General features: G+C 39.2%; 1 protein-coding gene across 2 annotated transcripts in view; it reads left to right on the forward strand.

The window, feature by feature from the left end:
- Nucleotides 1-26,325, forward strand: part of LOC133652356 (3-hydroxy-3-methylglutaryl-coenzyme A reductase-like) — a 41,856-nt gene that overhangs the window by 13,683 nt on the left and 1,848 nt on the right. For both annotated transcript variants that reach the window (XM_062051010.1, XM_062051009.1), the window contains exons 7-19: nucleotides 263-369; nucleotides 438-557; nucleotides 3,670-3,830; nucleotides 5,796-6,046; nucleotides 6,503-6,669; nucleotides 12,845-13,039; nucleotides 13,121-13,279; nucleotides 14,780-14,937; nucleotides 15,021-15,126; nucleotides 15,206-15,376; nucleotides 18,647-18,787; nucleotides 18,856-19,014; nucleotides 19,196-19,350. In XM_062051010.1, coding sequence (XP_061906994.1) covers nucleotides 263-369; nucleotides 438-557; nucleotides 3,670-3,830; nucleotides 5,796-6,046; nucleotides 6,503-6,669; nucleotides 12,845-13,039; nucleotides 13,121-13,279; nucleotides 14,780-14,937; nucleotides 15,021-15,126; nucleotides 15,206-15,376; nucleotides 18,647-18,787; nucleotides 18,856-19,014; nucleotides 19,196-19,350 — 2,050 coding nt within the window. The remainder of the gene's footprint in view (nucleotides 1-262; nucleotides 370-437; nucleotides 558-3,669; nucleotides 3,831-5,795; nucleotides 6,047-6,502; nucleotides 6,670-12,844; nucleotides 13,040-13,120; nucleotides 13,280-14,779; nucleotides 14,938-15,020; nucleotides 15,127-15,205; nucleotides 15,377-18,646; nucleotides 18,788-18,855; nucleotides 19,015-19,195; nucleotides 19,351-26,325) is intronic.

The following is a 26,325-nucleotide window of genomic DNA, read 5'->3' on the forward strand; positions in this document are numbered from 1 at the left end:
TAAAATATCTGGACACCCCTGGCTGGTCATTAGTATCACAATTTAATTATTTTTTCACTACAATATGTATTTTTTCTCTTTTTTTCTTGCATTGTTACTTTTTTAAACATTTTTGTTTAAACTCTTCTACGGGCGAACAAAACTAACAACCCTACCATAACCCTTCTTTGGTTGACATCAGTAAAATAAACAAAGTTATTATATAAGTGTGATTTGTTTTTTTTAATGTCATTGATGCCTTTTGAATCTTTCAATTTGGCAGGAGTTCGACAGTTGGAAATAATGTGCTACTTTGGCTGCATGTCTGTTTTGGCCAACTATTTTGTCTTCATGACATTCTTCCCTGCATGTGTCTCGCTGGTGCTGGAGGTAAGAGTTTAATTGCTCGTGCCTTTCAGTGTTTTCAGTTTCGTTGACTCAGTGATGCCTTCCAACAGTTGTCTCGTGAGAGTCAAGAAGGACATCCAATTTGGCAGCTGAGCCATTTCTCCAGAGTGCTCGAGGAAGAGGAAGACAATAAACCCAATCCTGTCACCCAGAGAGTCAAGATGATCATGGTAGGACCTCTAATTTGTCATTGTTTTCCTTTTTTTTTAGTTTGAGTTTCAGTTTATTTCGAACATGCAAGCATACAACATGATACATCACAATTTCCAGTTTCTCTTTTCAACATGTTCGAAAAGGAGTAGGAAGAAGCAGAGCTTATTTAATCCTACCCCTTTTCTTTTACATAACAGTTGCTAAAACTTTTGTTCACTTCCTGTTCTCAATTTATTCACAATATACTCCACAAGTAATCACAATAAAAATAAATAAATAATACTCTGTGAAGTAAGTTACATTTCATATGGTGAGATGAGTAAGATTATTTTGAAAAAATGAGCGGATGGATGGATGAAATCAATTCAGAATGTTTATCATGGTTCTTCTTCTTTGTACTTTGTAAACACTAAGTTTGAAGAGTTTCTTGAAGTGGATCATATTTGTACTTTGTTTGATTGCTTTGCTTAATCCATTCCGTAATTTAATTCCACATACAGATATACTAAAGGTCTTAAGTGTTGTACGTGCATACAAATGTTTTAAATACAATTTTTCTCTAAGATTATATTTCTCCTCTTCTTTTGAGAAGAATTGTATTTTCTTGGGTAGCAGGTTATAGTTTGCTTTATGTATAATTTTAGCTGTTTGCAAATTCACTATGTCGTGGAATTTCAGTATTTTTGATTCAATAAATATAGGGTTTGTATGTTCTCTATATCTAACATTATGTATTATTCTAACTGATCTTTTTTGTAACACCGTTAATGAATGAAGTGTACTTTTGTAGTTATTTCCCCAAATTTTCTTCTATACAGAACAGTGCTACTTCGCTTTTTGTTAGTAATTGAATCAAATAATCCCTTAAGAAATCACGTAAACCCAACTAATCTGTTGCAGACACCTTTTAAAATAAATACATTTTGTAGAGAATACTTTTAGTTTTACATGCAGAAAACAATGCAAAATATATAAGTAAGCATTTAACATCAATTTTACCTTTTTAATCGAAGCTTCTTGTTGGCAAAGACGATGATGAGCATAGAAGGTACTTTGCTCCAAGTCTTCCTTAAATGTAATTAGGGCTGGGAAATAAAACCATATAAAAATATATCGGGATAGACACGTAATAGATATCAATAAAAAATGTGTTCGATAAAACGTTTTTTCTTCGGCGGAAGAAAGTGAAAGTTGCAAAGCAAGGTTGGTTGCATGAACAAAAGCACTCGCTCTCTGGTAAACTAGCAACACAGAAAGTGATCACTGATCTTTGACATGCTAACAGACAATCAGGTAACCGTATTAACTATTATGTCTGGTGGCGCCATCTTGTTGTCTGGCGGGTGATTCTCTGCATGGAGTGAGAAGAGAAAGTAAAAATTAAGAAATTGTGGATAACAATGGAAAAGTCACCTGGACAGTATGGCAGTTTTTTGGATTTTTTCAAAGGGACCATAGTCAGACGAATGTGGTCTGTAAATGATGCAAGGTTCTTGTCACCACCAAGACCAGTAATACCACAACACCTTATTCGTGCTCACCCTTTAGAGCACAGCTGTAACTTCCTGGCACTAAACCTGCAGAAAATAGTTATTCTCATGTTTCTCTCTCTTTACATTTTCACACTTTACACTATTTTGTTACACTTTATTCAACATTTCTTACATATTTCTTATTTTTGCACCTTCATTTTAAGACATTATCTTTAAGTGTTCAATGTGATTTTAGAATGTTGTTTTCCATGGTTGTTGACATTTCCTTTCATTTCTGCCTCGATAGCTGAGGGGATTATAATCAGAAGAAAGTTACATTTTAAATAAAAATGTTTACATTTAGTATATGTTTCTCCCATTGCTTATTTTCAATAGGACATCAAAAAAAATCAATAATTAGCAAAATAATGATAGTTTTCAGCCATATCACCCAGCCCTAAACTCAATAAGGTTTCTCACCTTTTTTATCAATACACATCCACTTAAAATGGGTTATTTTGCAGCTGTTCTTAATTTTAAAAAAATCTCAGAGGCTTAGGGCCTGATCTTTGATCCAAATATCAATTGCTAAATCGCGTGTACCAACAAAAAAATGTGTGAATTATTAGTGGGCATGTTGCAGGTGATCTAAGATTGCGTGTACAATCGATAATAAGTACAAAAGTGGTGCCATATTTAAAGGCAGATTTTTCTGTGTGATGATTTTGACCAGCTGTCACCATGGTGTCCTGCACGTCCGGCATCATGTTTCAACCTGTGTTGTTGAACATGCAGCACACATACTGCAGTCTAGGCTAGTGGTTCTCAAACCATTTTCCCCATGTAGTGAAGTGCATTATATTTATATAGTGCTTTTTCTCTAGAGACTCAAAGCGTAGACTCAAATGTAGATATTTAATCTACATTTAAACCAGTGTGGGTGGCACTGGGAGCAGGTGGGTAAAGTGTCTTGCCCAAGGACACAACAGCAGTGACTAGGTTGGCGGAAGCAGGAATCGAACCTGGAACCTTCAAGTTACTGAGCCACAATGACCAACATTAAAGTACAGTATCATAGTAGGCCTAAGTATTCATTAAAAACAAGGCAGAGATTTTATTTAAAAAGTATATTTTATATTTTCGGCCAGTGAAACATGACACAGTTTGAACAGTAATACTCTTTGATTTTAGTCAAATAAAACACTACTTTAATCAAGTGATATTTTTGGCATACTACAAGATGGCGCCTGCGTACCGCTAGTGGTACATGTACCACAGTTTGAGAATCAGGGGTCTAGCCAATCTCAACAACAGAACCTATGAACGATGAAGTTACACTCTTTTGCTTTTGCCACAACGGGAACTATAACTAATGTGGTATACTGGAATGATTAACAACTAAGAAAATGCATGTTGCAAGGAGTTTTTATAATAATAAAAAATAAAACGCCTTTGTTTTGATGTCGTCCGTCTCCAGATCAGCCCTTAAACCATTTGTCAGCTCAAAGATGGAATTGCTGCATAAGACATTTGTGTGAAAAAGTAGTCCAAAATCGAATCATACTGTACCACACCTAGTGTGTGTGACAATCATTGGTACTTTAACTTTACTGTATGTTAATTCTGTTTTCTCAACTTCACCTTGTTGTGTCTGCAGTCCCTAGGCCTGGTTATGGTTCACGCCCACAGCCGGTGGATCGCTGAGCCCCTGTCCTTCAACACGACAGTTGGAGTCCCACATGTTGGCGTGGACAAAGAGCACCTCTCCCCCAGGAGGATTGAGCCAGTGATGCCATTGTGGCACTATTACCTCACCAGGTATGGAAGGAGAGTCACCAACTCAAAAATAGGAAGTACTTACATTGTCGGAATTTCAAGACGTATTTTGATCCAAAATATATATTAGTTATATACGATTGCACTTATACAACTAGGGCTGCGCCGAACGATAGGCCACCGATCAGTTTTGGACGATTCTGAAAATTACAATCACAAAAGCTGATCCCCTCAAATAATGTTATCACTGGAGGACAAAGCTAAACATGTTACATACTTAGAAGAGCAAGCCTGAAACTGCCCAGCTAATTGCTAAGCTAGCTTCCAAGCTCTCTTGAAACGACAGAAGAAATAAGTGCTTAAAAATATTTTTAAAGTGTAGATGGAAGCAGATATTTACAAGAAATGAACAAGTCGGTTAATAAGAGTAAGAGAGAGGATAACAACTGTTGGTGTGTAGCAGCCAGGAGTGGTACTACCAAGGGTAGTATCAGAACGCCAAAGCTATTTGATTGTATTTAAAAAAAAATTTGAATCTTTTTTGTTGTTTTTGTCAATGTTACAAACTCAGGGAATACGTTAACAGGAGGACTTTGAGGGCAAAAAGCAAAGGATTTAAATGTAGGTAGTAGTTTTGTGTACTATTGGCTAATTTGTTTTGATCAAATATTGTATGTGATTAAGAAGAATATTGTTTAAATATGGTTTTTATATTGACTTTTTATATCTCATAAAACAAAAAACATCTGTTTTTGGTCAGTTTTTTCACTTCTGCTGGCAGGTGTTTAAATTTATTTTTCTATCTAAAATAAACAATTGGGAATCTAACTTTTTTTTAGAATTAGTTATTGCTCTTTGACACTGAAAGAACACTTAATTTTTTTTTTTTTGTGTGTGTTTGAATCAATAAATTTATTTTTTTCTTCTTAAAATCCCATTTATGACAAGAAAATGTAATAGAGTCCTCAACATTGAAAGTCAGTATCCAGTAGGGCCCGGTATGGAATTTGGTACTTTTATAGGCACCAACCAAATCTACTTCTGAGGATCCATTCCTGTAAAATCAAACGTGCCATAGTTCGATACCTTTGTTGCATGTGACGTCATGTCCTGGTGCAGTTGCTCAAGGAAACGATTACTCGAGCAACTCCCTCTAAGTAATGTTGCAATTTTCAACACCAACAAAGCAAGTATGCTTGGTAGAAAGCACTGAAGCGTAAAGTAGGGCTCCACTCTTCCAAAATGCGAAGCTTGATGCTACTTGGTTTGTCCATAGACGGGCTACTATTAGCATTAGCGATTTTACATGGCAATTTTTCTACACCTCCAAATTTGGTAATAAAAACTACAACTAAGATGAATGTTAAAATTGAACAGCTGGTGTGTAATAAGCACACTACTCAGGGCATAAACACTTTGTAGGGCACAGCATAACCAATTCAGCTTCATGGGGAAAAATTACCTTCTTAGACAACATACCATAGTACAGTACTGCCATCTAATCTCTTTGCATTGCTAATGAGACTCAAATGCTATAATAAAACAATATGTAACACTTGGATAGTACAGTTATCATAATCAGATCCTTTTTGAGTGTTACAATAAAAAAAATGTAGTATCAAAAATGTAACATTTAATTACATGCACAAAAACAACCACCAAAAATGTGTACCGTTGAGTACCGGCACCGATTACAAGCTACTCTGAATTGGTACCGAATCGGTTCAAATGGGAATGATACCCATTCCTATTATTCGGTAATAGGAATCACATACTGATTTGTGGCTGGTCGATAGGCGCATCCATACATCTAACCTGTATTCTGTACGTATCAGCTTTTAATGGAAAGTACAAAGAGACGTCAAGTTGTGTTCCTGAAAGTTTAAAACATCATTTAAAACCTGGCTATTAATGGTTCTAAAGTCTTGCTGTGTCGAGTAGTTGTGTTTGCATGTTGTACATTTTATTAAACATGTCTGAACTGTAACAATAACAGTTTTCCTGCAGAATGGTAACCATGGACGTGGAGCAGTTCATTTGCCTGGCCTTAGCCCTGCTGCTGGCCATCAAGTATATCTTCTTTGAGCAAGTGGAGATGGAGTCTACCTTCTCAATAAAGAATCCCATCACCATGTCCACCTCATCACTGGTGTCACAAAGAGCGACAGAGGCCTGCTGCAGGAAGGAGCCTCCCCTCCAACACCACGTTCCACCCCTCAGTCATCCTCCTAGCACCGCAGCCAGCAGAGAAGATAGAGGTACTGTAGTATTTCCTGGCTGGGTCACTTTACATGGACGATAAACATTATCTGAAGTGATCATGTTTACAGCATAATCAAATATGCTTTAAGACTGCGGCGTCCAAACTTTTTTTGTTGAGGGCTGCACAATGTTCTCTTGGGCAGCATATGTACTGTGTGCGTGTGTCTGTGTGTCCGTGTGGAGTAAATTCAGCACACATTAAAATACAATCATAAAACTCAACCTACATACATTAGTACCCTGGTTTTTATATGTTAGTATGATTCGGTTTTAGGCTAAGATTTTCACCAAAACTAGGTGTTTTTCATACACCATCTCGGTTTTAGTCGTATTAAACACTACTTTTATGTACTTAAATAACCAGCCATGGAGCCAAATAAAGTTGTAACATTTCAATCAAAGGCAGTTAGTTCTTCATATTAATTTCACCTTTAATCACTTTGCATTTTTAGATGAGGTAATCCGACCCCTACTTATTCCTGTCCCTGGTCCTGATCCAAAGAGTGTCTTTGTCCTGGAAGAAGACCGGGAAGAGGTCAAGCCGGAAATCACAGACACATACCGCTCCTTGGAACCGAGAGGCCTGGAGGAATGTGTGACTATCCTGAAAAACCCTGAGGTGAGACCAATCTTCCCTCTAATTTTTCATGTGTGTGAGCAAACGCAAAAACTCCCTGAGCATTCAGTGGAGCCCATGTGAGCAACATCAGACGTACACACTGTGGCTACACCAGCAGCACACCTGTCCCAAACCTGACTAAATAACAAGTTAAATCTCCATCCATCCATCCATCCATTTTCTATGGCTTGTCCCTTTCGGGGTCGGGGGGTGCTGGAGACTATCTCAGCTGCATTCGGGCGGAAGGCGGGGTACACCCTGGACAAGTCACCACCTCATCGCAAGGCCAACACAGATAGACAGACAACATTCTCTTATTATAATCAAATGACAGCAGTCATTTCCATGAGATTATTTTCTAATATACTGTAAGTGTTTAGGCCCACTTACAATGACAATAACAAAAAATATTGTTTTTCATGAACTGTGTACTTGTATTGTTTGTCTGGGTGGAGGTTAGGGCTGGGCGATATGACTAAAAAATGTATCACGATATAAGTGTTTCATATCAGTCGATATCGATAATTATTGATTAAAAAAAACAACTATTCTCAATAAAGACCAGGAGAAAAAAGGCTGAATTTAAATACTTTTATTTTAAATATAACCTTTAACCTTTAGAACGAGGTCAGCATTATGAAAAACAGTCAGATAAATGAAAATACTGGTCGATGTGCAAATATTGACATTAAATAAATGCTTAATCCAACAAAATGTGCAAAGTATTGTAATTAAGAAATGAGTAGTGTACAACTTAGGCTTTAAAGCCATATTGGTAACAATATATGCAAATAAATAACAGTCACATTAAGCAAGCAGAAACAAACATGTCTTACAGAATATTGTAAACATCGGAATAAACTTGCGTCTGAACATCTGTGACATCAGTCATTTATGGAAAAATCAAACCAACTTCAGTATCTCCTTTTCCACGGATTCCCTGCACATTGTGTAAAGCTGTCTTGGAAAAGTGCTTTCGGCCAGGTAGAACATAACGGGGGTCGAGCACGTGTATGAGATTCTTGTACCCAGACTTCTCAACTATGCTGAGCGCTAGCATGTCCTTCGCTAATTGATACACCACTGCATCCGTTATTTCTTTATAACGTTTTGAATTTTTGTCGTATGGCATTGCTGCCGAGTAATACTGTCTGCGGCAACAACAGACCACCATCGAGACGATGGTGGTCTGTTGTTTCCGCTTCGGTGCTGTTCCACTTGCACCGGCTGATGTAGATGGTTGTGGCTGTTTGATACTGCTGTACTCCAGCGGGTGAGAGCGGCTCAGGTGGTAAAATAAGTTTGTCGTGTTCCCAGACTTGGTCGGGACGACGACCTTGCAAAGTTTGCAGACAGTATTACTCGGATTCGTATCGGATTTAAAAAATATCCAAAATACTGCCAAACTGGTGACGTGACGTTTCCTTTTTTATTTACAATTTCCTCTCGTGCTGCCGCACTCATATTCCCGTTTCGTTTCACTCCTCGTCGTCAGCTAGCCGTTGTTGCTTTTTTTTTTTCTTCCTGTTAGCATTTCCCAGAATGCCTTGCGGTTCAGGCTCGGCCGTGATAGGTCGAGAGGCCAAAGCCCTTCCTCTGCCTACACCCCCCAGAATGCCATGCGGTTTGCTCTGCCTTTCTTCCTATTTTTTTTCTAACAGAACTCAGTGAAATTATCGAACGTTCTATCGACCCCATTTTCTATTGATATTGATCACATGTCTATCGCGATATATATTGTTATTGTTTTATCGCCCAGCCCTAGTGGAGGTCCATCCATCCATCCATTTTCTACCGCTTATTCCCTTTGGGGTCGCGGGGGGTGCTGGAGCCTATCTCAGCTACAATCGGGCGGAAGGCGGGGTACACCCTGGACAAGTCGCCATCTCATCGCAGGGCCAACACAGACAGACAACATTCACACTCACATTCACACACTAGGGCCAATCAACCTATCCCCAGGTGCATGTCTTTGGAGGTGGGAGGAAGCCGGAGTACCCAGAGGGAACCCACGCAGTCACGGGGAGGACATGCAAACTCCACACAAAAAAATCCAGAGCCCGGGATTGAACTCGGGACTACTCAGGACCTTCATATTGTGAGACAGATGCACTAACCCCTCTGCCAACGTGGAGGTCCTGCTTTGGAAATAGTTTTTACCCCTTTCAGACATTGCATTTAGTTCCGATTAAAACATTCACATGTTGCACAATGAGATGTAAGCAGGGGATCATGTGTACATTCCTGCAACTTCCTGTTTGTAAAAAATATTTTTTTTTTAGTATTTATTTAATATACTAACAGCATTTCATGATTAATATTTATAAAATAAGATTCCCAATAAATGACACTAGAATAAGCACACATTTGATTGGTAAATCATAGTGTAACGACCTGGAATGACACTTTGTGTGGTGTTGGAGTTGTCCGACTTTTTGTGTGGCTGTAAACGCATCACTGGCTAAGTGCCATATGTGCATGTGTTGGCGCAAGTGAGAAAGAGCGAGCGGCTGCTGTTGATATAACAAAGTTGCTTTTGGTCTGGTTTGTACTGCAGAAAATGACCAGTTTTGCTAAATCTAATTTTTTTTACTAATGTTTTGGTGATGTGTTTATGGCCGACAATAAAGAGTTTTGCTCAGTAAAGTGATCGATGGAATTCATGTCCTCAAAGCGTCTCGACAGACGTTACAATATTTGAACAATGATGACGAAAACTGTTTTCTCTGTCGTGTCCGCGTGTCAAATTATTATGCGCTTATTTTTTTATTTGATTTTGTGCGTGGCATAGATTTGCCGTGCACAGAGGACGCTTGAGCAGTGCGCAATTGCACAGGCGCGCACCATAGAGGGAACGTTGGGTGAGACACAAATGCAAACCCATACTTCCTGATATGGGAGGCAGAGATCACGGCACCTATGTTTAGTTCCAACTCCATGGTCTTGGTAGAAAATCTGGTTTTTGGATCATCAAGTCTGTTCATTTAATTAGGCCGTAGAAGCTTAGTCTCTCCATTCTTTCACTGGCTAAAGTGTGACCAAGGGTTTATTTTCGACCCGCAGCTATTTTTTTAGTCCTTTTGATGTTTTCATAGCAAAATGTATTTGTTAGCAATAAGATGTGTTCTTACGATTATACTGTCACCTAGAACACAAACTGGTTTTGGAATTTTGGTCCTCTTCAATGGCTGTGTGAAGTTGCTGGATATTCGCAGGAACTACCAACATGTACATGATCATGCTGCAACCTGAAGCAATGGGCGTGGGTGAAAGGCACAATGAGCCTCAGGACCTTGTTACAATATTGATATACTTTTTAAAATTCTCATGTACATGATCATGCTGCAACCTGAAGTGGTGGGTGTGGGTGAAAGGCACAATGGGCCTCATGACCTTGTTACAAAATTGCTATGCTTTTAGAATTCTACCAATCAAATGCACTCGTGTCCATAACTAACGCCTGCCCATACCCCAACCCCACCACCACCATGGTCCACTCGATTAACAACGTTGATATGCTTTTAGAATTCTACCAATCAAATGCACTCGTGTCCGTAACTAACGCCTGCCCATACCCTGACCCCACCACCACCACCATTGTCCACTCGATTAACAACGTTGACATCACCAAACTGCGTACACGCCATCTCCACAATGGAAACCGTAATTGGTTTGTGAAGAGAACATCATTTTTCAAAGAACCAGAAGTCGCTAAATGTCAGCATTTGCCTACTCAAGTCGGTTAGGTCGAAACCCTGAGTAGGATATGCAGATTAGCTTCCCTGAGACTGTTTTTGTCAGGGGGTGGCTGGAATTGTTGCCTGAACTAAAAAATTCTAGATCATTATTTCAAGTCAGAATTTGTGGATGGGTGGAGGGAGTCCTCGGTGGACACTGCAGGGAAGACCTGGCAGGATTCTGGCAGAGAGACCAGTGAATCACTCTGAAAAAAGGTTAAAAAGACTGACAGGATACCATTCCTACTTAAATAATAACAACTTTAAAGAGAGGTTATCAGAGGTGGTTCCACACCTGAGTGAAGGAGTTGTCATTGACCTCATGAAAGACAGTGGCAATGATTCCACATCTGCAATAAAGGAAGTAGGTGAAGGTAACCTGGCATCCTTAGAGTGGTCACCCCCACCTCCTGGCTTGTCTGGAGAAGAGCAATGTAAGTCACGGGCGAGTTCAAGGTCCAGGATGAAAGAGCAGTTACCGCTCTACAGGGCCGTAGCCTTCCCAGTCCACTAGCTACTGGTATCCTCTTCGACAAACATCAAGGATTAGGGATGAATACCGAATATCTGTATTTTTTTAGTACCAGTTCCTAGTTGGTTCAGCCCTCCTGAACTAACAGTAATGCCATCGTTGTTTTTTTTATCCAGCTGACGGTGGTAATTATGACCTGTTGTCACATTGGGTTCAGCTGCCACTGCATACACACAACAAATCAGCTTGTAAGAAGCAACACCACACAAAAGTTTAACACCACAATTTATCTTTAAAAGTCCCTCAAAGTCATGTACGCTAGTGAACGTGAATGCCACTTCATCAACCGTCCTCATAGCCGTCCATTAATCCACAGGCCAATAATAATCCACTAAAATAAGTGAAAACTCGAAGTACCACAACAATCCATAAAGTTGCTTTGACGCAAGATAAAATCTGCTGACAGGGTCGTAGTCGCCGTCTGACGTCACCCCATCGCGGCGCAAGACACCTTGCTTAAATGTTTCACTTCTCTCTCTTGACTCTACAACTGAACGATTGGGCATTAATTACACTTAATCATTAAGTATTTTTATTGTTCACACAACACATACGCAGGTCGTAGTTGTCAACCTGTGGTCCGTCACTCAAATATGTTGGGAGGTCTACAACTTATTGTGCTAATAAAAAATTATTTTTTTCCCACATCAATTAAATATAGTACCGATAAATATCGGTATCGATAGTGAAAATCGATAAGGGCATCGTATCGACAAAATCTTAACGATATACATCCCTGTCAAGGACACAGCCGACAGTAAAGGCGAGATTGTCATCAAAGAGCCAAGCGGGAGGTGGGGTCCTGGAGTTTGCGACAGAGAACTGGAAGACACCAGACAGATTTGGGTAACTGTCTGTCTTCAGTTCAAGCTACACAAGGTGACGTGGGACAGATCCACTAGAGCTTCAAGAGTGGGTGTGATGGTTTTAGTGGAAGGAGGGACGGGGGATTTTAGGCACTGAGAGTGGCAGAAGTTGGGTATTCCCCTGCCTTCCAGTTCATGTGTTGTCTAAGCCACGGAAACTCAAGAACCAAGGAGTTTGGTGTGTGACTGTGGCCATCCAGGTTGAGCGTTATTCCCAGCCCCTTGCTCCAGAGTCCAGCAAGGCTGATACTGTTAGGAACTGACTGTAACACATGATCTAGTAGGGAGTTGCATCAGGACTCCCACCTTCACTGACCGGCATTGGAGTCTGTTTGCTCAGGGCAGTTTCCTTGTAAAAGGTTGGAACTGGCACAGTACAAACACTTGCCAGCTTGTAGTCACCATTCCCGTTCTTTAGGGGTTAGTCTTGCTTGTCCTCGCCGCATCGGCTCAAATGGTTGTACAAGAAGGGTTGGACGCTCTGTTTTGGCACCGTTCCTGGACCCGGTTGTCTACGCTCATAGGTGAAAGTGCATTGAGGCCGTTAACTCATCCTCAAGGGTCTTGGTAAGACCGCTGATGAGTACAGGTCAGAGGGCACCCTCATCCTATCTCGAGTCTGCTGCTAATGTCCGTAAATCTACAGAATATCCTGCTAACCTTCAGGGATCTTGGCAACGTGCTGAAATGAAGTTTTCAGCTGGGCCCAAGCAGTCAGGGGTGGTAGAACGGCAAAGGTGATGGAGATGTCCTGGGACAAAAAGACATCGTGAAAAGACCTTGATCTAAGTGAGCGTGCTTTGGTCGTCAAAGAAAGTCTTGGGTCACATTGCAGGAAAGGCCCAAGGTTCCTTGAGGCCTAGTTTCTGGTCTTTAGAGTCCAAATAAAGAAGCAAAGCAAATTAGTTGGCACCATATTCACCTGTGTATACATACAAATGAATTTATTGAACACTTTAATCAAAGTATGTAAAAAAGAAAATAGCATAGCCTTTGTAGACCAGGGCAACTACCTAACTGGGAGACCATGTTTTCTGCAGCAAGGCTCTCGTTTCCTAAGTGATGCTGAGGTGATGCTGTTGGTCAACTCCAAACACATTCCTGCTTACAAGCTTGAGGCCATGATGGAGATACCTGAAAGGGGCGTGGCCATACGGAGACAGATGATATCAGCAAAACTTCCCTCTCCCGCCGCACTCTCGTCTTTGCCGTTCACGGACTACGACTACTCCAAGGTGAGGTCCCGCTCATACAAGCGACACAATGAATACACATCTTTGCTTCGTATTGTACAAAGCTGTCCACGTCACTTCCAGGTGATGGGTACCTGCTGTGAGAACGTCATTGGATATATGCCTGTGCCAGTGGGCGTGGCCGGGCCGTTACATCTGGATGGGAAGCAGTTCCAAGTTCCTATGGCAACGACTGAGGGTTGTTTAGTGGCGAGCACTAATCGGGGCTGCCGAGCAATTGCTGTAAGCTTCATTAGACTTTATCTTGACTTTGAAAATTTTTCTTTCTTAAATATTTACAAAAATACAGAACTGATCATGAAACGATAATGTGAATCATACAAATATACTCAATTGAACAAATCAAGCAACAGAAAACCGAAATGTTTTTGGACGAAATAGCTGTCGCAGTAGGAAGAGGATTCATATGGCCCCATTCGTTGCGGTTTACCTGACACATAAAACATAACGAATTTGAAGGATGCACTATCCACTTTAGCTGCCAAATGGCAGTAGGGTGTTGAATATCTTAAAATGTGTTTTGTGGCAATTCAAACTTTGGCCACAGTGTCACTTGCTATGTAGAGTGGCGCTTTCCATCATTTTCAGCAGACTGCATTGCAAAATGATCAACCCCCCCCCCCCCCTTCTTCACGTGAGATTCCTGGGGCCATATGAATCCCTTCCCTGCTGTACAGGTGTCCCTGACCATGGTAAATGATAATACATATATTTTAGAACATGAAAAAACTGTTTACGTCCTTCTAAATAAGTATCATAATTAGATTCCCCCAAAGATGAAATAGCACCCATATTGTCTGGTTTTGTATTGCGAGTCCCACATTGTCATTCCACTTTGTTCATGCCAAAGATCCACTAATTTGGACTTAGTCAAAAAGTACTTCTGCTAAAATTTGGTTGCATCAATGTCGGAAAATGTTCACTCTTAGCCTGGAAACAGAAGTTTGGTAAATGTCTTTATCGAACACCACATCATAATCATAGAGAATAAGACAAATATTGCACTGTATTATTCATAAGACTGACTTAGGCCTACAAATATAGCAAATATTACAGGTGGGACCCTTTGGCACCTCACAATTCAATTCAATTCAAATTTTTGGGATGATGATTTGATTCAGTATCAATTCTCTATTTAACACGATTCACAAAATATATTATCTAGTATATACATGATGATAAAACCTTTTCAAACCAGCTTACAGGTCATAAAAGCTCCTGTTGGCTGCAGACGTACAATTTATACAGTGTTTTTTTTTTAATATCAAATATATTTTTTAGCCTCACCACACTGCGCTTCATACACTGCAACTTCACTGCATTGATTAAAAGAAAAGAAAAATCCAAAGCATATTTGATATATTTAAAAACATGATTTTTATTTGTTCATTTTCTACAGTATATTGATTCATAATTTGAGGATTTTATTTATTTTTTTAAATTGTAATAATTTTTTTATTACTCTATATTTTCCAAGAATTTATAATAAAACATTTTTATAATTTTATGATTTTGTGTTTTATCGATTCCCAAATTAGGAATTGATTTATAAAAGGTATAAATAAAAATCAGGATTTAGATTTTTTTTTCAGTACCCTTATTAAATATGCTTTAGAATAGTTTTTCTGTGAAGCGGCAGTGTTTGAAGGGCGGTGTGCCGAGGTACGACTGTATCCTGCCATTATATCGTGTGTAACTGGCTTGGTCCCCTGCATGCTGCAGCTGTCAGGCGGAGCCAGCAGTCGCATCCTGGCTGACAGAATGACCCGAGGACCTGTGGTGAGGCTGCCCTCTGCCTGCCAGGCTGCTGAGGTTTCAGCCTGGCTGGAGAGCACAGATGGTTTCCAGGTCATCAAAGAAGTATTTGACAGCACCAGCAGGTAAACGTTCAGCCGCCGGGTTGGATCCCGATGTCATGCGTCGCCTGCTCCTTGTTAGTCACTCCTGTGGTTCATGTTGGCAGGTTTGCTCGGTTGCAGAAGTTGCTGGTTGGTCAGGCTGGAAGAAACCTCTACATTCGTTTTCATTCTAAGACAGGTGATGCCATGGGGATGAATATGATCTCAAAGGTCAGTGTGCGTGTGAAGACATTTTGAATAGAGTTGAAAGGTCAAGAAAAAAACCTACTGAAACCTTGTCCTGCTGCAGGGTACAGAGCAGGCGCTCAGCAGACTTCAGCAGCACTTTCCAGAGTTGCAAGTACTGGCTGTCAGTGGGAACTACTGTACCGACAAGAAACCAGCTGCCATTAACTGGATTGAAGGCCGGGGCAAATCTGCAGTGTGTGAAGCCACCATCCCTGCTCATGTCGTCAAAGAGGTGAAAGTCACTGTTTTCCTTGACATTGTGTGTCGACTTCATTAGCTCTGGAAGGTAAATAAATAAATAACATAAATGTAATATTAGATTCAAATTTAGCTTGAATTATATTTTTTTCCTCTACGGCTGTTGTGCTAACCTGTTCAAATTTCTTCAGAGATTCTGAACACACAAAACACATCTGGACCTGTGGTGACTCTAATCTACATTTAACACTAGATCTGTGTTTCTTAACCATAAGGCCCTATTGTTCATTTTATTGACAGTTGAGTTAAGAATCATATTCATTATTAATTGAATTTATTTTTGCACAATATAATTGTATGTACAGTGAAGGTATTTTTCATCAGTTTAAATGTCCCTTCTAGTGTTGTCTCGATACCAATATTGTGGTACCGGTACCAAAATTATTTCGATACTTTTCAAAATAAAACAAAAAATTGCATTATTGGCTTTATTTAAACAAAAAATCTTACGGTACATTAAACATGTTTCTTTTCCAAGTTTGTACTTGAATAAAATAGTGAACATACAAGACAACTTGTCTTTTATTAGTAAGTAAGCAAACAAAGGCTCCTAATTTAGCTGATGACATATGCAGTAACATGTTGTCATTTATCATTCTATTATTTTGTCAAAATTATTAAAGACAAGTGGTAGAAAATTAATTATTAATCAACTAGTTCATTTACTGTTAATATCTGCTTACTTTCTCTTGTAACATGTTCTATCTACACTTCTGTTAAGATGTAATACTCACTTATTCTTTTGTTGTTTGATACTTTACATTAGTTTTGGATGATACCACAAATTTGGGTATCAATCCAATACCAAGTAGTTACAGGATCATTCACTGGTCATATTCAGGGACATATTTCCTGAGTTTATAAACATAATATAAATTAAAATTTGGCGGACCGGTACTTTTCAGAGGCGATATAGTACCAAATATGATTCATTAGTATCGCGGTCTTATACTAATACCGGTTTACCGTACAACCCTAGTACCTTTCATATGCAGTATATTTGGTTAGTACTTGTTCTTATAATCAGCCTGACCTAAGTCTGTTTGTGATTAACATTAGTTTTCATATAATTTGACAAGGTTGTAAACTGTAAGTAGTTTAGATATAATTATTGAATACGATTTAAAATCAAGAGTAAGATTACTAATTCACTGTTATTATTTGAGTGGGCCCCAGGTGGAAAAGTTAAGAACCCCTGGTTGAGATGATCTGTATTATGTTTTAGTGTCAATTTTGCTCCAAAGTCACATTTATAACCCGCTTTCTGCATATGTCTGCAAACGGTTTGAGTGTGTAGGCGTTTCCTTTAAAACGCACTGTAGTGGTTTCCCTCTTGTGGCTTCTCCTGATCACAATAGACCTTCACAGGAGCCCGGGAGTCTGGTTTGAATAATGTTTTATTTGGCGCACGCGCCAGGACAGCACTCTGCTCTGCAACTTTTCAGTCCGACTCTGCTGTGTGAGCATGCAAGGACAGCGCTCTGCTCGGCGACTTTCCAGTCTATTTTGGCTTTGTCTCTCTCTCTCGTCTCGGCTTGGTCTTGCATGCGTGTGTGTCGTCTCGTTCCAACTCCAACTCCCATTCGTGTGTCTCGGCCACTGATAAGCATGGCAAGTGATTGGATGATCAGCCCCAGCTGGGTAATCCAATCACCATGAATGAGGTAGATCCCCACGACTTGATCAATTGAAAAGTAGCTCGCCTGCAGAAAAAGTGTGGGCACCCCTGCTCTAAAACATATTTAAAACCCTCCAACATTTTTTATACACACTGCAAGTGTCTGTCTGTCTCACTGCAAGTATACAGTATATATAATTTAGTAACAGACACCTTCATAACAATATGTAATATGTACAATATACACACTGCAAGTGTGTATGTATGTATGTGTATATATATATATATATATATATATATATATATATATATATATATATATATATATATATATATATATATATATATATATATATATATATATATATAGTAACAGACACCTTCATAACAAACAACAAAGACTATTTTATAGAAGCCAGCACGAAGGAAGAGTGAGACGTTGGAGAAGACAGAAGCCAATAGAGTGAAGTTAAAGCGACTCGAAGCTGCAAAATGTGGAATTTGAAGCCATGCTATTTCAACATAAATGGCGTGCTTACCAAAATAAAAACGTCCCTGGCCAGATGGACCAAATGCACAACTGTCCATCGAGTGAGTCTCCATCCATCCATTTTTTACCGCTTGTCCCGTTCACTTTATATTAATCTGTTACACGCAGCACGTTATTGCTGTCTGGCTAGCTGTGTACAAACAAAACATGAAATAATACTTTACAGATACTGTAATATATTGGTCATGTTTTTCAATCAGTTCAAATTGGTTTTGTATCACAGTGTTGTGCATTACAAACTCAATCGTGTTTTGTGTTGTAGAAGCCAGCTTATCTCTTGCCATAGTTCACTTTTATGGCTAATACCGTAGTACGCCGATGTGTTACTACGATAGAAAAAGAGTGTTTGCTCTTACAATAACAATGTCCCTACAGCTTGGTTATTATACAGGTTACTGAAGGTAAATTAAGTATTGTTGATGGTTTTTGAAGGTATTTTTAAAGTGATTTAGAGGTGCAATTGATTGCTGCCATTAGTTGCATTGCTAGCTACCAAGAACGAGTCGATTTTTACAAATTAGACTGCATTATGATTGTGAACCATCGGCAAAATTCCCCAAAAAAGTGCAGTTCCCCTTTAAGTGCACACCCACCCAAAATGCTAATTGATTGTATTGCTTTTCACAGTATTTGATATATCTTGTAAAAGGTCTGCCCTGCACATGAATGCCGTACATAAATATTATTTCCAGCTGAGTGTCATTGTAATGAACAGAAACACCGTGATGATCTGTTTTACAAGATGATGACATAACGACTGCATTAAAAAGCAGCTGTTGATAAAGTTCTTCCTTGCTGTGACATATTACATGATGTTGGTGGTGTACAACCTCTTGTGCTAAATAAAATAGTCAACAAAAATGATTTTTTTCACATCTTTATTTACACCAATTACACATGGTACCCATAAGAGTACTGATGAATACCGGTATCAATAAGGAATATCGATAAATGTATATATTTGTTTGTATCAATAAGGAATATCGATAAATGTATATATTTGTTTGTTTGTTTGTTTTCACTTTAAGATGGACAACTTTAACTTGATTGTTTTATGTTGTTAAAATGCATTGTAGGTTTTGAAGACCACAACAGGAGCTCTGGTGGAAGTGAACATCAACAAAAACCTTGTGGGCTCTGCCATGGCAGGCAGCATCGGTGGATTTAACGCGCATGCGGCTAACATGGTGGCAGCTATCTACATCGCATGTGGACAGGTGATTTTCCCAACAATTCTCCCTAAGCACAGTCTCATCCCTGGCTTCACAAAACGTGTGTACTGCAGGATCCTGCACAGTCAGTCAGCAGCAGTAACTGCATCACCCTGATGGAGGCGTCAGGGCCTACAGGAGAAGACCTGTACATCAGCTGCACCATGCCCTCCATCGAACTGGGCACAGTAGGCGGGGGCACCAACCTCCCTCCCCAGCAAGCTTGTCTTCAGGTAGGCTCCACCATGCACGCCACAGAATATTCATCAGAGCAAAGGCGCTCCACATTTCATGTCCTATAGTTCAATACCTCTCCTCTCACCTAAAATTAGCAAGGATTGGCACCAACAATTAACCATTTTAGTGGGTTAGCTCATGTTGAAGTTATTGTAAGTGGATTAACTTTGTGTGCAGATGTTGGGTGTGCAAGGTGCCAGTGAGGACTGTCCGGGGGCCAACGCCAGACAACTGGCGAAGATCGTGTGTGCCACTGTGCTGGCTGGAGAACTCTCACTGATGGCTGCTCTGACAGCTGGACACCTGGTCAAGAGTCACCTGACACACAACAGGTAACTGTTTTTTCATGCCTAATAAGGATAACCAGCTACTCTTTTAATTGGACTACTTTTTTGGAAAGTGTTTGAAAGTGTCAAGTATTTAAAGTCAGCGAGCATCAACAGAATTTAAATATCAATAACACCTGCCAAAAGGTAGAGCTCGACCGATATCAGGATACTGTATATTGGTATTGGTCTCTTTTTATCTTAATTAAAACATTTTGTACAACTACAACAGATGGCATAAGCATTGTAAGCATTGTATCATAAGCAGATACAATATATACCAGTATTTAGTATATAAAATAAATATTTACTCAAGTACATAGTAATAACCTTTCTCTCCCTGCTGGTTGCTTGTACAGTAGGTTTCTTCTGCTTACCTATAAAATATCGCATTTTTTTTGCTGGGAAATCCTGTTTTTGTCCTTCTTTTTCCCGGCATCTACCTGGTCCACTTTTTTTGTTTATTGCTCGATTGAGTCGCTCGACAAGCCTCCGTCCGCAACACTCGCAGCGTGGGCTCATTAAAGGAGCGCGGCCATTTTTGTGATCCGGGATTCAATCAAATAACGCGACAGGGAGGGAAGGACATAAGAGACGACAGAGAAGAAATCTCTGCCAAAAACCCAAACTTTGTAAAAAAAAATCTTGACAAATAGACAGGTAAATTGGAGCAGGCAGGAGCTCGCATATTCTCATTTTTTGCTGCTAAATTAACCACAACATTAGCGCCGCATTAAACATTGTCGCTACTGAAACTTGATGAAAGATAGAGATATACGGAAAAGAGTTGCAGTAGATTCAGGTAGCTCAGAGGACTGGCTAGCATATCGCTCTTTAAGAAACAAAGTCACCAAATTAAATAAACAGAAAAAAAGGGTGTACTACCAATCTAGAATTGAAGAAATTAAACACGATGGAAAAAAACTTTGGAGTACTCTCAATCAAATCATGGGTAGAGATCAAATGGGAAAAACACCAGCATTTATTGAATCAGGTGAAGGCTTTATCACCAAGCCCAAAGAAATTGCTGATTACTTCAACAATTATTTCATAAGTAAAGTTGATACTATAAGAAATGGCATGCTGCCTGTAAATTGTATTCTATCTGAGTCACTTATTAAAAATGATATAATGCAGGACAAAAAATGTAAATTTGAATTCTCAGTCACTATCCATCCATCCATTTTCTACCGCTTATTCCCTTCGGAGTCGCGGGGGGCGCTGGAGCCTATCTCAGCTACAATCGGGCGGAAGGCGGGGTACACCCTGGACAAGTCGCCACCTCATCGCAGGGCCAACACAGATAGACAGACAACATTCACACTCACATTCACACACTAGGGCCAATTTAGTGTTGCCAATCAACCTATCCCCAGGTGCATGTCTTTGGAGGTGGGAGGAAGCCGGAGTACCCGGAGGGAACCCACACAGTCACGGGGAGAACATGCAAACTCCACACAGAAAGATCCCAAGCCCGGGATTGAACCCAAGACTACTCAGGACCTTCGTATTGTGAGGCAGATGCACTAACCCCTCTCCCACCGTGCTGCCTTCTCAGTCACTAATGTATTGGAAATTGAAAATCTATTGTCTGAGTTGAAATCTGACAAACCTTGTGGTCATGATAATCTAGATAGTAGACTTTTAAAATTGTCAGCTGGAATAATAGCCAGTCCGATATGTTATATTTTTAACTTAAGTTTTAAAGAAGGAATCTATCCTCAAGTATGGAAGGTTGCTAGAGTAACTCCTCTACCAAAAAATAGGAAAGAAGCATTCACTGGATCGAATAGTAGGCCAATTAGCATTTTACCAGTATTAGGAAAATTAATGGAAACAATTATATTTAAGCAAATTCAAAATGATTTCTCTATAAATGACATTAATTCAGACTTTCAACATGCATATAAAACTGGCCATTCAACATGCACAGCTCTCACACAATTAACAGATGACTGGCTAAAACAAATCGACAGTAAATTATTAGTTGGCACAGTGCTATTAGATTTTAGTGCTGCTTTTGATATTATTGACCACAAACTACTACTTATAAAACTGTCTGCTTATGGTTTTAAACTCTCAGTGATTAACTGGATGAAAAGCTACCTAGTCAACAGACAGCAATGTGTCATGTTCAATGGAACCCTTTCAAATATTAAAACATTATATTGTGGTATTCCCCAGGGAAGTTGCCTGGGACCTTTATTATACTCAATATTTGTAAATGATATGTCATGTATTTTAAAGAATGGTTGCTGTGCAATTTACACAGATGACACAACAATATATGCTTATGCTGATAATTGCACAGACCTGAGCGGTATACTACAAGACAAGGTTATGCAGATTTCTAAATGGGTTACAGAAAATAAGATGAAACTTAATATTTCCAAAACAAAATGTCTTATTTGCTCAAAACATGCTCATAGAAAGGAACGCATATTGAATGTTTCTTTGAACGGAGTTCATATTGAACAAGTTAAAGAAGCCAGGTTGCTGGGAGTTACAATAGATGAAAGACTATCTTGGGCCACTCACATAGTAACAAAAATGAGCAGAAGCATCTCAATCATAAGAAGAAGTGCCTATTTTTTAACTAACACAACTACGAAACAAGTTATACAATCCCTTGTATTGTCACACCTTGACTACTGCCCAGCAATCTGGTCTAATGCATCCAAACAAGAACTCAATAAAATCCAGGTTACCCAAAACAGAGCTGCCAGACTAGCTCTCCATTGCTCATTTAGGACCGGTGTTGAGATAATGAATTGTCATGGATGAGAGTTGGTGAAAGACTAGCGTGTAGTTTGATTCTATTTTTAAAAACAATCTATACATACCATAAACCTTCATATCTGTATTCTCAGCTATTGCTTGCTAGTGAAAGTCACAACTATGGTACCAGGTTAGCCCTAAGAGGTGCTTTCACCCGTCTTAAACCCAAAAGTGATGTTTTGAAAAAGACTGTAATGTATAGGGCAATCACTTACTGGAATCGACTTCCACAATATCTGGTATCAATCACCAGCAGAGTGGGTTTTAAGAATAGACTAAGAGGAGAAGTATTGCGGAAAGAGATTATTCTAGATTGTACCTAATGTTAAGATTAAAGATTAAAGTACCAATGATTGTCACACACACACTAGATGTGGTGAAATTTGTCCTCTGCATTTGACCCATCCCCTTGGGGAGCAGTGGGCAGCAGCAGCGCCGCGCCCGGGAATCATTTTGGTGATTTAACCCCCAACTCCAACCCGTGTTGCTGAGTGCCAAGCAGCATGACTGTTTTTATTGACTATTGACTATTTTATTGATTATGGGACAAGCAGTAGAAAATGGTGGATGGTACTTTTTTCGTCACTTATTGTTTGTCTTTGGTACACTAATGTATATATTTTAGGCCGTTGGTTCTTTGTTTTATTTTTACAAAAATATATATATATCTATTTTTATATTGCTCTTTTTATCTTTGGTATGAACAATATTATGTAAACTCGAAGTTATTATTATTTTTTTGGTTCTTTGTTGTTGCTATTTTTGTATTACAACATTTTATTATTTGATCATGTACTGCTTTTTAATCTTTTGTTTTGTGATTGTGTGATGTTTTTGCCTGGACCCCAGGAAGAATAGTCTCCACTGCGGTGTAGACTAATGGGGATCCTTAATAAACTAAACTAAACTAAACTGGTCTGACTTTTCCTAAAAAAAATGTTTAAAAAACGACTTAAAGCCTTGTCTAGCTGTTTACTGACGTATACTTTTCATTTTTAAATAACTTCAAATGAATATTGGCTCCAAATATCGGTTATTGGCCTCCTTGACTACTAATAATCGGTATCGGCTCTGAAAAAAACATGTCACTCGATCTCTGAACTATACATTGAAAAAAGAACGGTAGTGTTTTAGAACTTCCCAGTACATCAAAACAAACAATGCTGTGCTGATAAATATGACCACAAATAAAGTATTTGATATTCTAAAGAAAACAGCACTGTTGTGGAGCCTTCAAGTGTAAAAAACAAACAAAATATTTCATTATACATCTCATTTTGGATGAAATATGTTTGTTTTGTTCTTTTTATTAACCTTAAAAATTGTATTCGATATTACTATCAACATTTCAGCCTTTTCACATTATACTATGCCTTTTTGATATATTTTTACATTTGTACAGTTTTTTTGTTGTTTAATTTCTCCCTATTGTGCCATAAAAAAAAGCGGTGCGTTCAGCAAATGGCCCCCAGGCCACACTTTGCTTTCCTGGTGACATAAGTAAAACTGGTGTTCAAAGTGTTGCCAGGCAACACAAAAGTATATATAAATGATATTTTCTTAGCACTCATGGAAGTGATAAAGGTTTAGGCCCCGTTTACACTAACCCGGGTAAGGTTATCCAGGGTAAATCACACCTAACCTTATCCGTGTCCACACACAACAATGCCACCGTTTAAGACCCCCGCCCCCCTCCGTCCGCCATAGTCAAATCCAGTGTTGCTTTGTGTGCAAGTTCTTAAATGTAACTTATCTGAACAATATCCAGTGTTGTGGTATTTCAATTAACTGGAATCCAGTGTGCTCTGGGGCCCTATTGTAGTGAATCACACCTGAGCCATCATAAATTAATCAAATCTTTATTAGACACGTAAACAATGTGATAAAGAACATTTGACAACAATCAATCTAGGGATCTAGATATCTGGTCAGGACACTCCTCACTCTTTTGCCTTCACCTTCATTTTCCATTAGTTTTTGGTGACTTTATACAGTCTGGACCTAGACGTCGAGTCCGCGACATACATGGCGGACAATAACTGATACAGTCTGCTTTGCCCGTCCAAATGCATTTGCCGTTTTCCGTAGTTAGTTTTCCCTCGACGGCCACGTAATACAAAGCAAACGCTACCTTTTTTTATCACATCCACGGGAGTCCGCATTCTCGTTGACTCTCCTTCGACAAATGGAAAAAGTTTTTCGTGCATTCGAAAGTTCTCTTGCCGTCTGAGAAGTGTTGTATCCCAAATAGCTGCAATCGCTTTCTCTTTAGGTATTCATGTGTGATTTCCACAAGCGTCTGTACATGTATAAGGAGAAACTCGGCCATGTCTGGATGATCCGCCTTCATATTTCCAGCGGTTAGCTCCGAGCTACGAAACCGCTTTGTTATGAAGCTGGCTGTGGCGTGTTCTTTCTGACCTCACTTCCTGTGTGGCCGTTTTCTTTCTGGCGTCACTTCCTCTCCGAAATCACTTTGTAAACAATCAATGAGTCCTTACAAAGCTAAGAGCCGGAGATTCAAGAAATACACGGCTGACTTACCCGTGTAAAAATTTGTCCGAGGAGGGGGACCTTAAACGATGGTTTAGTGTGGCTGAAACGGGGCTTAGGCTAAATAATTATTCGCCTTAGTGTAGACATGGCCTTAGTTGGCACGCTTTTAGAGCTTTTCTGCACAATCCCTGGGCTTGTGGTGGCGGATCTCCACTCTCACTTGCGCGGAAAATACTTTCAAGACCGCTGGTGTTTGATTATTAAATAAATGAATGACACAAGATAAACTTATTTTACTTTTATTATGTAGCTCTACTTGCTAAATATAGCAACAAAGTGGATAACTTCTGATACGTCTCATTCTCTTGCAAAGCAGGCGCATATATATAGGACTGGGCCGTTACAAGTTTTACTTGACGATATAATGACCTACCAATTATTGCCGATAAAAGATATTGCCAATAATTTCGTTAGACCAAATTAACCATTGATGTAATAATAATTATGTATATCCTTTCAAATGCAATAAACTTGTATTTCTCATGTATTTTAACATTGTAATTGAAATTAAAACATCTAAATCTCCGAGTTGAATAAAACAAACATAATAATAAAATATACTTTGTCTGTTAGCAACATTTTGCACTTGAATACAAATTACCACCAGAAGCAATAACATATATTTAGGAGGGGGAGGGGGGTCTCAAATATACACAACAATAACAATAAATACAATAGCCAAATTAAGTATTGACAATCAAAGTTGCACTTCTATATTGAACATGTAGGCAGAGGTGGAGTTGTACATGACTTAAGTGACAATCAAGTTAGGACATTCTTAAACAAAAGTGCAAAGTAACAATATCAACACTAAACTTTAAACAGATGTTTTAACAGTCATATGCAAAACAAAATGAAGTTTGGCAGATTCTGGGTGATGTTCACCATATGCAGAGAGTGTGGACTGTGGAGTGGTTGTGTTTCAAGTGGGCTTGCAGGTTTGTTGTAGTCGTGCACATTCGGCAAACTGGCTTCTCAGTGTTGAACCATCTTGTTCCATAGGTTTAACTGAAATATTACCACATTTGTGCGATGGCAGTTGGTTTTGTGTTCATTGTGTCTATGTTAGCTGTTACATGCTAACTAGTTGAACTGTGCCTCCTTCTTTTCATTCCGCTACGGTACAAACACGTGTAGCCGCTAAAAGCGTGAATGCTCTTGAAGCATGCACATGGCGATTTATAGACTTTGGAAAACTTACCAACTTTAATTTTAATTTATCGTCGGTTAATTGACTTATCGAATATCAGCTCAGGCCTACGCCCTTGAGGTAACAAAACTGTAGGTTATGCTACACCGACACTCCATTATCGTTTGTGAGCGATGGCCAACCAGAAGCACCAAATCCACATTAGTGTCAGACTTCCACTAATAATGAAACATATGGAAACACCTTCTTTGCTGCTGACTCAGTGCTCGTTGACGAAGCTCGTTGAGGAAAAAGAGTTGTTCAGTATTCAGTACTGACGATACGGAACAAAGCCGTTAACCATGTATTTTTTGCATGTTGGCATCGACCTGGTATCTTAGGTTACGTGTCCGCCGTTTAAACATACAGTACAGTCCAGGCAGATTTCACTGACATGGAAACACATAGAAGCTGAAATCTGATTGGACATGTTTTATTTTTGACATAATTCAACATAC

This window comes from Entelurus aequoreus, linkage group LG06, assembly GCF_033978785.1.
Source record: "Entelurus aequoreus isolate RoL-2023_Sb linkage group LG06, RoL_Eaeq_v1.1, whole genome shotgun sequence".
NCBI classification, from domain to species: Eukaryota; Metazoa; Chordata; class Actinopteri; order Syngnathiformes; family Syngnathidae; genus Entelurus; species Entelurus aequoreus.